At 50.2% G+C, this 16080-nt stretch overlaps 1 protein-coding gene across 10 annotated transcripts in view; it reads right to left on the reverse strand.

Moving 5' to 3' along the window:
* LOC123770657 (tumor protein 63) overlaps nt 1–16080 on the reverse strand; it is a 98285-nt gene that overhangs the window by 72299 nt on the left and 9906 nt on the right. The window contains exon 1 of one of the 10 annotated variants that reach the window (XM_045762747.2): nt 11028–11676. The exons of 8 other annotated variants lie outside the window; for them this stretch is intronic. In XM_045762747.2, coding sequence (XP_045618703.1) covers nt 11028–11351 — 324 coding nt within the window. In that variant the 5' untranslated portion in view covers nt 11352–11676. Of the gene's footprint in view, nt 1–1990; nt 2021–11027; nt 11677–16080 lie in introns of those variants that run through there. One more of the 10 variants, XM_069324513.1, reaches the window with a different exon arrangement.

The following is a 16080-nucleotide window of genomic DNA, read 5'->3' on the forward strand; positions in this document are numbered from 1 at the left end:
TGTTGACACAATCATCAAGGGAGAAAACATACGTATGTTGAGGGATGAACGTTTCCAGGTTATTATTCCCCCTGAGCTGCAGGCTAGGAAGACAATAATCTTGAAGAGACTTGATGCAGGAATTACTGATGACACCCCAGAAAATATTAAACACGATATAGAACAGAGGAATGAGTGGGCCAAGGTAGAAGAGGTAATCCTCATGCCGAGATTGTCTAACATGATGAAAATAAGGTTCGAAGAAATCTCCATGGCACAGTAAGCCCTCAGCCATGGTATCCATTGCAACTACTATCACCTTAGCATGGACAACTACAAACTTGAGGAGGAATACTATAACATTACCCCTTGCTGGACATGCTATAAATACGATCACACAGCAGTAGAGTGCCAACAAATGGGCAAAGTATGTTCAGAATGTGCTGGGCAGGGACACACATACAGAGACTGTACGAATAAATCAAACCCCCAAATGTCTCAACTGTGAGGGGCCCCCACCGCACACTGGCATCAGTATGTCCCACTAGGAAGCACATCCTAAAACAAAAAAGGGTCGAAGCCACAGCCAAAACGACAGCAATGGCCAATAATACCTATGCAGGTATAACTACCACCAATGCTTGGTCAAACAAGGTCTTACATAATCCAGCAAACACTACCCCACACACTCCAACAAACATGACCTCACAGGTAAATGGGGACGTACCCACAAAGATCTTGAGCAGTATGATCTTTGCTCATATAGAAAACATAGCAACTCCAGGGTCATTTGGATCTGTAATTAAAGAAATGTACAAGAGGAATGGTCTCCCATTGATGGAATTCCCAGACACTCTCTCCTCCACTAACATCATAAAAGCCCTGGTGGACAGCGATGTAGCCAGCACTACCCCAACTGTGACTAACTCCCAACAAGTGGAGTTGTTCCAGAGTTGTTGCTCCCACCCACGACCCCAGAGTTGTTGCTCCCACCCACGACCCCAGCAACCACCAACAAGCCAGAGAAAGATGATACAACACCAGCAACTACCACTCAGGACCTCCGGAGAGGACCCACACATAAACAACCAAACATACAAGTACCACAGGTACACAGGACCAGGGACTCGCAACGGCTCTCCCTGTTTCCCGCACACCCACAGACAATGTTGCACACTCAAACCCAGTCACCCAAGCCTCAGTAGAGGCCCCAAACACAATCAATTTCTTCTCGAGGGTAACCGTTTGCGTTGCTCAAGACCCTCCGAGAGCAAATAAAAACTCAGCACATAAAATTCCAACACAACATTCCCGATGTCACTACGAGTGACGTGCACGACCAGATAATGTCATATACTTTTCACCAAAACCCACACCCCATAACCATTCAACAGATAAGCGGCGGGGACTTTAACGTAATGCACAATGGTTATGGAACGATCCCAAACAATCCACAAGGTGGAAGAGACCCATCAGATTCAACATAGCCATCCAGTCATTAACAATAATTCAACACAATGTTCTATGCTGGACTCCGCACAGAGCATTGGAACTTAGCAACGTGTACAGAGAAATAGACTGATATAATACTCATTAATTTAATAGCCATGGAAAAAAAAAGAGTGGTAAGAAGATCAAGATCTTCAATTACAAAATCTACCAGGTCAACAGAGCTGACCAGGCCAACGATGGAGCGGTAATTGCCGTAAAAAGAAATATTCCTCACAAAATTCTAGATAACTTTCAGGAAAACTTCCTGGTAATTGAACTCCAAACTACGAAAGGTATAATCTTCACAGGAACATGTTACCAACCACCAAGACGTCCTTACCTTCCCCTTGCCGACATCATGAAACTCACCAGAAGGAACAGACCTGCCTACTTCCTGGGAGATCTGAACGCCAAGCACAGAACCCTGGGACATGGAAGGAACAACCAAGCAGGAGAAGCCATCCACAATATGATAAGGAACGGAAATCTAACCCACCTGGGCCCAGACTTCCCAACTTACGTCAGACAAGGCCATATCTTGAGGTTATCTTGAGATGAGGCCACAGTGGTAAACCAGACATAATACTGTCAAACAACCACCACTTCCTAAACACCCACATAGAAAGGGGCCCTGTGAGCACAAGCGACCACCTACCAATAATAATGACGCTGTCAACTAACCCCATTCAGAAACCCTCACCACCAAGACTTAAATACGCTAAAACTGACTGGGAAGCGTTCAAAAGCAGTGCACAGGAAATCAGTGTCACAGATTTTAATGGAAAGAAAACATCATGCATAAACGCCGAGTTAAATACATGGATTAGCACCATAGAAAAATGCATGACTGATCACATTCCCGTAGCTCACCACATAACGCTCCCACACACCCCAGCCACTGAGGCGCTCAGGACACAACAAACCAGATATAACAACCTTCTACAACTCATAACACAACACGGGTGGACGGATGAGTGCAAAAGACTACAAAGGGAACTTCAAGATGAGCTGCAAGATCTATGCAAAACAGAGTACACCAAACAATGGGATGACCTAATAAGCAAAATCCAAGTCGACTACAGAAACCCGGGAAAGTTCTGGAAAAAAGTAAAGACCCTGATGGGAAGCTCTTCTGAGGAAACACCCTACATCATAGACGCCTCAGGAAATAAACTCTATGAGGAGAGAGAACAAGAACAGGAATTCAAGAAGTTCTGGGAAAAAATATTCAGGATAAACCCGGAAGAAAATTAAAATTTTTGCCCAATTAATGAAAGGGAAATTACAACTCAAGTCGATAAGAGAGCTGCAGCACTACTCCCGACGCAAACAATAGACCTTAACAACATACGCGACGACTGCCACCTTATGAAACACAACCATTGCAGAGGTCCATAAAACAATTATGGGTGTCAAGAACAAGGCGCCGGGCAACAGCAAGATAAATTAGATTGTATTATCCAACCTACCAGTGATTCTTGATGTTATCTTGAGATGATTGATGATTGATAAAGATTAAGCCACTCAAGAGGTGGCACGGGCATGAATAGCCCGTAAGTGGTACAATTTTCTTTTTTTCCCCAGTGTTCTGAGGTTGCATTTAACCATCAAGTTGTTATCGTGGGGGAGGATACTGCTTCACAGTCTTTATGAGGGTGTCCAGCTGCTGGACACCTTTGTTGACCAGGAGAGTGGCTGTGTTGATGGCTTCAGGGTGGCCACTGCATGATTCAGGAACTCTTAAAGCTCTTCTAAGGTCATTGGTTGCTTCACATTCCAGAAGATAGTGAAGTAATGGCTTTTCTGTGACAGTTTGGCAGAAGATGCACTCTCTCTGTCGGAGTTCACCAATCTCCCAGTTGCATCTGTAACCTAGACGTAGTCTATATAGCCTAACTGCTATTTCCCTGTGGATTCCTTTTGGGATATTTAACCTTTCTAATTTGGTTGCCTGAAGATACCATGTTGCAGATGGCGAACCTTCAGCTATTCTCTGGTGCAGGTCGGCTTTGTTGAGATGTGAGAGTTTTTTGGTGATGATGTTTTTTATGTTCTCTAGGCTGGGTTGAATTGTTTTATGTATCACTGGATGACGAGTTGCCAATTTAGCAATTTCATCAGTTTTTTTCATTTAATGGGATTCCAATATGGGATAGGATCCAGTTTAAAGTTATGTTGAGGCCTTTGCCTTTAGCGACTGCTCCAAGATACAAAATGGTGGTAATTATTTCCACATTATCTTTCCACTGTTTTGTTGTTGTTGTTGTGTTGATTTAGGGGCGACGACGATCATGGGATAATTCCACTGTTTTTGTCCTAGCATTTGAAGTGCAGCTTTTGAGTCTGTGTGTATGATTGCATTTTGAGTGTTTTGTGCAATCACATATGCGAATGCCTGTTGTATGGCAAACAGCTCAGTTTGGGTTGATGATACTAGTCCTCCCAGTCTCCAATATGCCTGAACGCTGGTCGTGCAAAGAGCAGCGCCAGCACTCTCATTTTCTGTGTCCACCGATCCGTCTGTGAAGATGTGGGTGGCTCCTGCTACGGCTATGCTATACATTTGCTCTTCTATTATGCGCCTTAGGATTGTCGGATCATAGGCAGCCTTTTATCTTGAGATGATTTCGGGGCTTTTTAGTGTCCCCGAGGCCCGATCCTCGACCAGGCCTCCACCCCCAGGAAGCAGCCCGTGACAGCTGACTAACACCCAGGTACCTATTTTACTGCTAGGTAACAGGGGCATAGGGTGAAAGAAACTCTGCCCATTGTTTCTCGCCGGCGTCTGGGATCGAACCCAGGACCACAGGATCACAAGTCCAGCGTGCTGTCCGCTCGGCCGACCGGTTCCCACTCCGGAGTGATTGCACTCCATCAATACACATGTATAGTAAATGCAGCTCTTGCATCTGGACTATTCCCCACATACTTCAAGAATGCCACAATAAGATTAATCCCCAAGCCAGGTAAACCCCCAACCCAAACTGAAAACTACAGGCCAATTTCCCTCCTAGAACTGATTACGCTCCATGAGCTCCATGAACTCCTGAACACACAGCCACTAAACATCAGACTACAGCACCAAGCCATCAGGGTGTGGAACACCCCGCTCCCACAGCTGGTGGCCCAAGATGAGACGCCCCACTCCCACAGCTGGTGGCCCAAGATGAGACGCCCCACTCCCACAGCTGGTGGCCCAAGATGAGACGCCCCACTCCCACAGCTGGTGGCCCAAGATGAGACGCCCCACTCCCACAGCTGGTGGCCCAAGATGAGACGCCCCACTCCCACAGCTGGTGGCCCAAGATGAGACGCCCCACTCCCACAGCTGGTGGCCCAAGATGAGACGCCCCACTCCCACAGCTGGTGGCCCAAGATGAGACGCCCCACTCCCACAGCTGGTGGCCCAAGATGAGACGCCCCGCTCCCACAGCTGGTGGCCCAAGATGAGACGCCCCGCTCCCACAGCTGGTGGCCCAAGATGAGACGCCCCGCTCCCACAGCTGGTGGCCCAAGATGAGACGCCCCGCTCCCACAGCTGGTGGCCCAAGATGAGACGCCCCGCTCCCACAGCTGGTGGCCCAAGATGAGACGCCCCGCTCCCACAGCTGGTGGCCCAAGATGAGACGCCCCGCTCCCACAGCTGGTGGCCCAAGATGAGACGCCCCGCTCCCACAGCTGGTGGCCCAAGATGAGACGCCCCGCTCCCACAGCTGGTGGCCCAAGATGAGACGCCCCGCTCCCACAGCTGGTGGCCCAAGATGAGACGCCCCGCTCCCACAGCTGGTGGCCCAAGATGAGACGCCCCACTCCCACAGCTGGTGGCCCAAGATGAGACGCCCCACTCCCACAGCTGGTGGCCCAAGATGAGACGCCCCACTCCCACAGCTGGTGGCCCAAGATGAGACGCCCCACTCCCACAGCTGGTGGCCCAAGATGAGACGCCCCACTCCCACAGCTGGTGGCCCAAGATGAGACGCCCCACTCCCACAGCTGGTGGCCCAAGATGAGACGCCCCACTCCCACAGCTGGTGGCCCAAGATGAGACGCCCCGCTCCCACAGCTGGTGGCCCAAGATGAGACGCCCCGCTCCCACAGCTGGTGGCCCAAGATGAGACGCCCCGCTCCCACAGCTGGTGGCCCAAGATGAGACGCCCCGCTCCCACAGCTGGTGGCCCAAGATGAGACGCCCCACTCCCACAGCTGGTGGCCCAAGATGAGACGCCCCACTCCCACAGCTGGTGGCCCAAGATGAGACGCCCCGCTCCCACAGCTGGTGGCCCAAGATGAGACGCCCCGCTCCCACAGCTGGTGGCCCAAGATGAGACGCCCCGCTCCCACAGCTGGTGGCCCAAGATGAGACGCCCCACTCCCACAGCTGGTGGCCCAAGATGAGACGCCCCACTCCCACAGCTGGTGGCCCAAGATGAGACGCCCCACTCCCACAGCTGGTGGCCCAAGATGAGACGCCCCACTCCCACAGCTGGTGGCCCAAGATGAGACGCCCCACTCCCACAGCTGGTGGCCCAAGATGAGACACCCCACTCCCACAGCTGGTGGCCCAAGATGAGACGCCCCACTCCCACAGCTGGTGGCCCAAGATGAGACGCCCCACTCCCACAGCTGGTGGCCCAAGATGAGACACCCCGCTCCCACAGCTGGTGGCCCTAGAGCCGGGATTCACTAGATGAAAACCCCGCCCCACAGTACATAATTCCCAGATGAAATACTGACCAGATATCCTTCCCCAGTGATTGAAAAATTGAATATGTATGTGTATATGTATATGTGTATGTACTCACCTGGTTGTGGTTGCGGGGGTTGAGCTCTGGCTCTTTGGTCCCGCCTCTCAACCGTCAATCAACAGGTGTACAGGTTCCTGAGCCTATTGGGCTCTATCATATCTACACTTGAAACTGTGTATGGAGTCAGCCTCCACCACATCACTTCCTAATGCATTCCATATATCAACCACTCTGACACTAAAAAAAATTTTTTCTAATATCTCTGTGGCTCATTTGGGCACTCAGTTTACACCTGTGTCCCCTAGTGCGTGCCCCCCTTGTGTTAAATAGCCTGTCTATCTACCCTGTCGATTCCCTTGAGAATCTTGAATGTGGTGATCATGTCTCCCCTAACTCTTCTGTCGTCCAACGAAGTGAGGTTAATTCCAGTAGTCTCTCCTCGTAGCTCATACCTCTCAGCTCGGGTACTAGTCTGGTGGCAAACCTTTGAACCTTTTCCAGTTTAGTCTTATGCTTGACTAGATAAGGACTCCATGCTGGAGCCGCATACTCCAGGATTGGTCTGACATATGTGGTATATAATGTTCTGAAAGATTCCTTACACAAGTTTCTAAAGGCCGTTCTTATGTTAGCCAACCTGGCATATGCTGCTGATGTTATCCTCTTGATATGAGCTTCAGGGGACAGGACTGGCTTGATATCAACCCCCAGGTCTTTCTCTCTCTGACTCTTGAAGTATTTCATCTCCCAAATGATACCTTGTATCTGGTCTCCTGCTTCCTACCCCTATCTTCATTACATTTGCTTGGGTTAAACTCTAACAACCATTTGTTCGATCATTCCTGCAGCTTGTCCAGGTCTTCTTGAAGCCTCAAACAGTCCTCTGCTGTTTTAATCCTTCTCATAATTTTGGCATCGTCCGCAAACATTGAGAGAAATGAATCGATACCCTCCGGGAGATCATTTACATATATCAGAAACAAGATAGGACCGAGTACAGAGCCCTGTGGGACTCCACTGGTGACTTCACGCCAGTCTGAGGTCTCACCCCTCACCATAACTCTTTTCCTATTGCTTAGGCACTCCCTTGTCCACTGGAGCGCCCTACCAGTTACTCCTGCCTGTTTCTCCAGCTTATGCATCAACCTTTTATGGGGTACTGTGTCAAAGGCTTTCCGACAGTCCAAAAAAAAAATGCAGTCTGCCCATCCTTCTCTTTCTTGCTTAATCTGTCACCTGATCGTAGAATTCTATTAAGCCTGTAAGCAAGATTTACCCTCCCTGAACCCATGTTGATGGGTTGTCACGAAGTCTCTTCTCTCCAGATGTGCTACCAGGTTTTTTCTCACAATCTTCTCCATCACCTTGCATGGTATACAAGTTAAGGACACTGGCCTGTAGTTCAGTGCCTCTTGTCTGTCACCTTTTTGTATATTGGTACTACATTAGCAGTCTTCCATATTTCTGGTAGGTCTCCCGTTTCCAGTGACCTACTATACATTATGGAGAGTGGCACGCAAAGTGCTCCTGCACACTCTTTCAACACCCATGGAGAGATTCCATCCGGCCCAACAGCTTTTCTAACGTCCAGATCCAGCAGGTGTCTCTTGACCTCATCTCTTGTAATTTACACTGAAAACTGCAACTGAAAACTGTTTTCAGTTGCATATGTCCTGGGGACCATTCAGGCTTGTTCGCATTTGTGTTCCTCACGTGTGCCCCAAAGAATGAGGTGATTTGGTAAAATGCTATGCCCAAGATAACTATCCGAGTGCCGGCGGTGGGGTGGTTCATATAGCCTCGGCTATCACCTCATTTTGTCCGGTCGTGATGGTCAAGTGGATTAAGGCGTCTTGTACATACCAGTTGCGTTGCTTCTGGGAGTATGGGTTCGAGTCACTTCTGGGGTGTGAGTTTTCAGTTGCATATGTCCTGGGGACCATTCAGGCTTGTTCGCATTTGTGTTCCTCACGTGTGCCCCAAAGAATGAAGTGATTTGGTAAAATGCTATGCCCAAGATAACTATCCGAGTGCCGGCGGTGGGGTGGTTCATATAGCCTCGGCTATCACCTCATTTTGTCCGGTCGTGATGGTCAAGTGGATTAAGGCGTCTTGTACATACCAGTTGCGTTGCTTCTGGGAGTATGGGTTCGAGTCACTTCTGGGGTGTGAGTTTTCAGTTGCATATGTCCTGGGGACCATTCAGGCTTGTTCGCATTTGTGTTCCTCACGTGTGCCCCAAAGAATGAGGTGATTTGGTAAAATGCTATGCCCAAGATAACTATCCGAGTGCCGGCGGTGGGGTGGTTCATATAGCCTCGGCTATCACCTCATTTTGTCCGGTCGTGATGGTCAAGTGGATTAAGGCGTCTTGTACATACCAGTTGCGTTGCTTCTGGGAGTATGGGTTCGAGTCACTTCTGGGGTGTGAGTTTTCAGTTGCATATGTCCTGGGGACCATTCAGGCTTGTTCGCATTTGTGTTCCTCACGTGTGCCCCAAAGAATGAAGTGATTTGGTAAAATGCTATGCCCAAGATAACTATCCGAGTGCCGGCGGTGGGGTGGTTCATATAGCCTCGGCTATCACCTCATTTTGTCCGGTCGTGATGGTCAAGTGGATTAAGGCGTCTTGTACATACCAGTTGCGTTGCTTCTGGGAGTATGGGTTCGAGTCACTTCTGGGGTGTGAGTTTTCAGTTGCATATGTCCTGGGGACCATTCAGGCTTGTTCGCATATATATATATATATATATATATATATATATATATATATATATATATATATATATATATATATATATATATATATATATATATATATATATATATTTATACACGCACACATGCTTTTCTCTATTTCTGTATCTAGTTACCAAGATAAGTATACTGTATTGTGTCCACATTGTCTGGCATAGGCGTGTTCTAATGTGTAGAGTATTATACTGTGTATGAATTAGGTGTTCCTAGTGTTTATATGCCTAGTTATTCTAAGAGGGTCCCAGTGGAACCACGTGGTCTCCCTACCCTAAGCTGACTCCAGCGTCAAGTGCTTCACTAGTAGTACTTTACCCTAGCTTGTTCTCAGTGTAAACCTTGTATCCTGCTTATGTGGACCAAGGCTTGTAACGTAAGATAGTGTGGTAAAGTTATTGTTATTGGTATGAATGTATATGGGGGGTTGTTAAGGGCTTAATAAATAAGTTAGTTAGTTAAAGGAGTATCCATTCTTCCTGTGTAAGAGATCTACCTCTAGGCTGACATTATCTTGTAGCCAATTTATATTCAATGTTATTTTTATTTGGGGGGCCGGGCCTTACTGATCTCCACTGCTAGAGATACATACTTATTCTAACTGCTGCCTCTACATCCATTTAATACTAGATCCCCCATAGAACATACTCTTATTTATAACAGAAGGGTATCAGTGGGGGGAGGGCAGGGTATCAGTGGGAGGAGGGCAGGGTATCAGTGGGAGGAGGGCAGGGTATCAGTGGGGGAGGGCAGGGTATCAGTGGGGGGAGGGCAGGGTATCAGTGGGAGGAGGGCAGGGTATCAGTGGGGGAGGGCAGGGTATCAGTGGGAGGAGGGCAGGGTATCAGTGGGAGGAGGGCAGGGTATCAGTGGGGGAGGGCAGGGTATCAGTGGGGGGAGGGCAGGGTATCAGTGGGGGGAGGGCAGGGTATCAGTGGGGGGAGGGCAGGGTATCAGTGGGGGGAGGGCAGGGTATCAGTGGGGGAAGGGCAGGGTATCAGTGGGGGAAGGGAAGGGTATCAGTGGGGGGAGGGCAGGGTATCAGTGGGGGGAGGGCAGGGTATCAGTGGGGGGAGGGCAGGGTATCAGTGGGGGGAGGGCAGGGTATCAGTGGGGGGAGGGCAGGGTATCAGTGGGGGGAGGGCAGGGTATCAGTGGGGGGAGGGCAGGGTATCAGTGGGGGGAGGGCAGGGTATCAGTGGGGGGAGGGCAGGGTATCAGTGGGGGGAGGGCAGGGTATCAGTGGGGGAAGGGAAGGGTATCAGTGGGGGAAGGGAAGGGTATCAGTGGGGGGAGGGCAGGGTATCAGTGGGGGGAGGGCAGGGTATCAGTGGGGGGAGGGCAGGGTATCAGTGGGGGAAGGGAAGGGTATCAGTGGGGGAAGGGAAGGGTATCAGTGGGGGGAGGGCAGGGTATCAGTGGGGGGAGGGCAGGGTATCAGTGGGGGGAGGGCAGGGTATCAGTGGGGGGAGGGCAGGGTATCAGTGGGGGGAGGGCAGGGTATCAGTGGGGGGAGGGCAGGGTATCAGTGGGGGGAGGGCAGGGTATCAGTGGGGGGAGGGCAGGGTATCAGTGGGGGAAGGGAAGGGTATCAGTGGGGGAAGGGAAGGGTATCAGTGGGGGAAGGGAAGGGTATCAGTGGGGGAAGGGAAGGGTATCAGTGGGGGAAGGGAAGGGTATCAGTGGGGGGAGGGCAGGGTATCAGTGGGGGGAGGGCAGGGTATCAGTGGGGGGAGGGCAGGGTATCAGTGGGGGGAGGGCAGGGTATCAGTGGGGGAGGGCAGGGTATCAGGGGAGGGCTGGGTATCAGGGGAGGGCTGGGTATCAGTGGAGGGAGGGCAGGGTATCAGGGGGGGAAGGGAAGGGTATCAGTGGGGGGAGGGCAGGGGAGGGCAGGGTATCAGTGGGGGGAGGGCAGGGTATCAGTGGGGGGAGGGCAGGGTATCAGTGGGGGGAGGGCAGGGTATCAGTGGGGGGAGGGCAGGGTATCAGTGGGGGAGGGCTGGGTATCAGTGGGGGGAGGGCAGGGTATCAGGGGAGGGCAGGGGGGCAGGGCTCACCTCCTCCACCTCCACCTTGATCAGACCGAGCGCCTCATACTGCCTCAGCTTGGCCTGGGCGGCCTGCGTCTCCTGGTCCCTGAGGGCACCACCACCAGCAGGGAACACCCTGCTGAGGGTGCTGAGGGCTGCCCCTGGGTGCTCCTGGTCAGCAGCAGCAGGGAAGCCCCTGGTGAGGGGGGCCCCAGGGCGGCCCTGGCTCAGGGTAAACTGTACACTCTGGTACTTGGTGAGGGCGGCCTCCACCTCCGTGGACATGCTGCTCAGACAACTGCCCTCAGCGTCCTCCATGCCTGTCCTCAGCGGCGCTCTCTTGAACCTCATCACACGCTCTCACACTATGCCTATATGGCATATTAACTAGTATATACACTTTGGCATACCAATTGCAGGCTCATTAATTGGTATTTGAAGCAGCAATTACCACTGTAACTACCATATACAGGATAACAGTGTTCCGGTGTATATCAAACTTGCTCATACGACAGTTGTCAACCGCAAACCACTGTAGGTATATAGCGTAACACAGGCCACATATAGGGCAGCCTAAGGCACAGTTATAGCCACATGTTGGGTGGTGGAGCAACACTCAGGGAGCAACACTCCGCAACACAACAGTCTTGCTACAAGTATTTGCAGCCAACTGGACAAGTATGAACCGGCGCTGACACGTTTGACGACCCCAGTTGTTGGTGTACCCATTAATTCACCCATTATACCCACACTCTAGCCATTTAGGAGCGATGTTCATGTATTGGGCCAAAGTTGCAGCGTATGATACACGTATGTGAATGGTAGTTAATGGTAATTGTGTAGAGTTATATATTAAATAAGGGTTGTTAGGGCATGCGGTAACTCGCTAGCCTCGCTCAGGGCGGCCAGTAATTCTCCCTCCATCAGTTTCCACACGTCCCAACCTCCTCAAACACGTTACACGGACCTTAACCCGCCTCAAGTATACCCGCCGCGCTCAAACATTCTCCCACAAACACAAAGTGAATGAAACCTATAATCTGGGTGTATAATGATGTGCATATAACCATACTAGAGTTATAAAGCATGTTAATAGTCCCAATAATTTAGACAAGGTGGTATCCCCTGGAGTGATGGTCGCCACATGTCGCCAGACTAACCTAATATATACCTGCTAACAGTTCATCATGTTATCATTTTGAACGCCTAGTAATACTTTGTGTAAACCTAACGGTTTACTACAACAATATACACCACCTGGACACCGACTGAAGTAGATATTCTTGTATTTTAAATATATATATAAATACATATCACCATAAAGACTAAAATTACCCAAGCGACAACAAATGCTGGTTATCAGTTTTTTATTATTATTATTATTTATATACAAATTCAAATTTTAATTTGAATTTGGATTTGAATAATTATTATTTTTATTCAAAATTCAAATGTTTATTCAGGTACAAGTACATACATAGATGATCAGTTACAAACATAATGTTGAATTTATAAATAGAGCATAGACTTATAGGTATTGTGGCTTTACAATACCTTAGACAAGGTATTGTGGCTTTACAATACCATAGACAAGGTATTGTGGCTTTACAATACCATAGACAAGGTATTGTGGCTTTACAATACCATAGACAAGGTATTGTGGCTTTACAATACCATAGACAAGGTATTGTGGCTTTACAATACCATAGACAAGGTATTGTGGCTTTACAATACCATAGACAAGGTATTGTGGCTTTACAATACCATAGACAAGGTATTGTGGCTTTACAATACCATAGACAAGGTATTGTGGCTTTACAATACCTTAGACAAGGTATTGTGGCTTTACAATACCATAGACAAGGTATTGTGGCTTTACAATACCATAGACAAGGTATTGTGGCTTTACAATACCTAAAGCCACTAATACGCACGGTGTTTCGCGCAAGGTGGGGGGGGGGGGGAGGCACTTGGACTAAAACTTAATAGTAATTGAGATTGAAGTATAAATTGTGTTGACAAACAAGACTAAACAAGGGGAGGGGCATGGTTGAAGTCCATTATACAAGTCGGTCAACAAGCAGCAGTGTTTACTATAGCAAGACATGGGCTGACAGTTAGGGGTAAGGCAGGTTACATGGAGTTTATTAGGCAGTGGACCCCATACCCATCCTGTGGGTGGTAGTGGACCCCATACCCATCCTGTGGGTGGTAGTGGACCCCATACCCATCCTGTGGGTGGTAGTGGACCCCATACCCATCCTGTGGGTGGTAGTGGACCCCCATACCCGTCCTGTGGGTGGTAGTGGACCCCATACCCATCCTGTGGGTGGTAGTGGACCCCATACCCATCCTGTGGGTGGTAGTGGACCCCATACCCATCCTGTGGGTGGTAGTGGACCCCATACCCATCCTGTGGGTGGTAGTGGACCCCCATACCCGTCCTGTGGGTGGTAGTGGACCCCATACCCATCCTGTGGGTGGTAGTGGACCCCATACCCATCCTGTGGGTGGTAGTGGACCCCATACCCATCCTGTGGGTGGTAGTGGACCCCATACCCATCCTGTGGGTGGTAGTGGACCCCATACCCATCCTGTGGGTGGTAGTGGACCCCATACCCATCCTGTGGGTGGTAGTGGACCCCATACCCATCCTGTGGGTGGTAGTGGACCCCATACCCATCCTGTGAGTGGTAGTGGACCCCATACCCATCTTGTGGGTGGTAGTGGACCCCATACCCATCCTGTGGGTGGTAGTGGACCCCATACCCATCCTGTGGGTGCCAGTGGACCCCATACCCATCCTGTGGGTGCCAGTGGACCCCATACCCATCCTGTGAGTGGTAGTGGACCCCATACCCATCCTGTGGGTGCCAGTGGACCCCATACCCATCCTGTGAGTGGTAGTGGACCCCTACCCATCCTGTGGGTGGTAGTGGACCCCATACCCATCCTGTGGTAGTGGACCCCATACCCATCCTGTGGGTGGTAGTGGACCCCATACCCATCCTGTGGGTGGTAGTGAACCCCATACCCATTCTGTGGGTGCCAGTGGACCCCATACCCATCCTGTGAGTGGTAGTGGACCCCTACCCATCCTGTGGGTGGTAGTGGACCCCATACCCATCCTGTGGTAGTGGACCCCATACCCATCCTGTGGGTGGTAGTGGACCCCATACCCATCCTGTGGTAGTGGACCCCATACCCATCCTGTGGGTGGTAGTGGACCCCATACCCATCCTGTGGGTGGTAGTGGACCCCATACCCATCCTGTGGGTGGTAGTGGACCCCTACCCATCCTGTGGGTGGTAGTGGACCCCATACCCATCCTGTGGTAGTGGACCCCATACCCATCCTGTGGGTGGTAGTGGACCCCATACCCATCCTGTGGGTGGTAGTGGACCCCATACCCATCCTGTGGGTGGTAGTGGACCCCATACCCATCCTGTGGGTGGTAGTGGACCCCATACCCATCCTGTGGGTGCTGTAACACCACCCATTGTAAAAAACCGCCACTAAAATGCACCACTATAATGGAACACTAAACTAATAATGTAAACCCTACTTATCCTGAGTAACACTTCCTCATCGGTTGCACTTGATAACACTGTTATGAGCTGACATATGATGGTTACACCGGAACCAAAGGTACACTGCCAATAAGGAAATGCTAACACAAGGATTAAATACGCTGCCACCATCTGCCTTTGACCATTGAAACTATATCAAGCAACGAGGCAAGAAACATTGCTTGACTAGGAGAGTACTTTCTATGACTGTCATTAATTATGAAAACGGTTGTCAGCCACTATATCCAAAAGGCTAAGAGCATTCAACAATTGACACAGACGGGAAATTTAACGAGTATATTGAGACAAAAATTATGTCAATCACCACTTATAAATCCTATTCTAACACTGGCAAAAAGTTAAGAAATTTGGACATGGAACAAAAACTCAGAGATCACACACATTACCTTAAGCTATCTGTCTCTCCCTGGCTGAGATGTTCTTCACAGCCCCGCTCTCGATCCCGGTGTACCGCACTCTGAGTTCCCTAAGTCCCTAGAGGACCTCTATATACAACCCCCACAGGAAGAGGGGGAGATCTGCTGTTGCTACCCACCAAGAATGTACAAACACTCAAGAAATATTTCAATAAGCTTGTTTGACATTCACCATACACTCTTCAAGAGAGGAGTTATTAATTACATGTGTGACTGACCTCTGACCTGGCCAAAAGGGGGAGATCCAAGGATGTTTACACATAAGAATCTGGAGTCTAATTCCCTTGCATGAAATATTACATACTTGAAACTATGCTGACTAAGACTAACCCAGGAATTTTTTTAATATACAAGATGAACCGGAGGTCATCTGGGCTGACCTCTTGGAGAAGGCTTCCCTGGGTGTGAACTCTAAGGGGGGGGGGAGTCCTGGGTGTTACAGCGCCAGTGGACCCCATACCCATCCTGTGGGTGCCAGTGGACCCCATACCCATCCTGTGAGTGGTAGTGGACCCCATACCCATCCTGTGGGTGCCAGTGGACCCCATACCCATCCTGTGGGTGGTAGTGGACCCCATACCCATCCTGTGGGTGCCAGTGGACCCCATACCCATCCTGTGGGTGCCAGTGGACCCCATACCCATCCTGTGGGTGCCAGTGGACCCCATACCCGTCCTGTGAGTGGTAGTGGACCCCATACCCATCCTGTGGGTGCCAGTGGACCCCATACCCATCCTGTGAGTGGTAGTGGACCCCATACCCATCCTGTGGGTGGTAGTGGATCCCATACCCATCCTGTGGGTGGTATTGAACCCCATACCCATCCTGTGGGTGCCAGTGGACCCCATACCCATCCTGTGGGTGCCAGTGGACCCCATACCCATCCTGTGAGTGGTAGTGGACCCCATACCCATCCTGTGGGTGCCAGTGGACCCCATACCCATCCTGTGAGTGGTAGTGGACCCCATACCCATCCTGTGGGTGGTAGTGGACCCCATACCCATCCTGTGGGTGCCAGTGGACCCCATACCCATCCTGTGAGTGGTAGTGGACCCCATACCCATCCTGTGGGTG

The sequence above is a fragment of the Procambarus clarkii genome, chromosome 14, assembly GCF_040958095.1.
Source record: "Procambarus clarkii isolate CNS0578487 chromosome 14, FALCON_Pclarkii_2.0, whole genome shotgun sequence".
Lineage (NCBI taxonomy): Eukaryota > Metazoa > Arthropoda > Malacostraca > Decapoda > Cambaridae > Procambarus > Procambarus clarkii.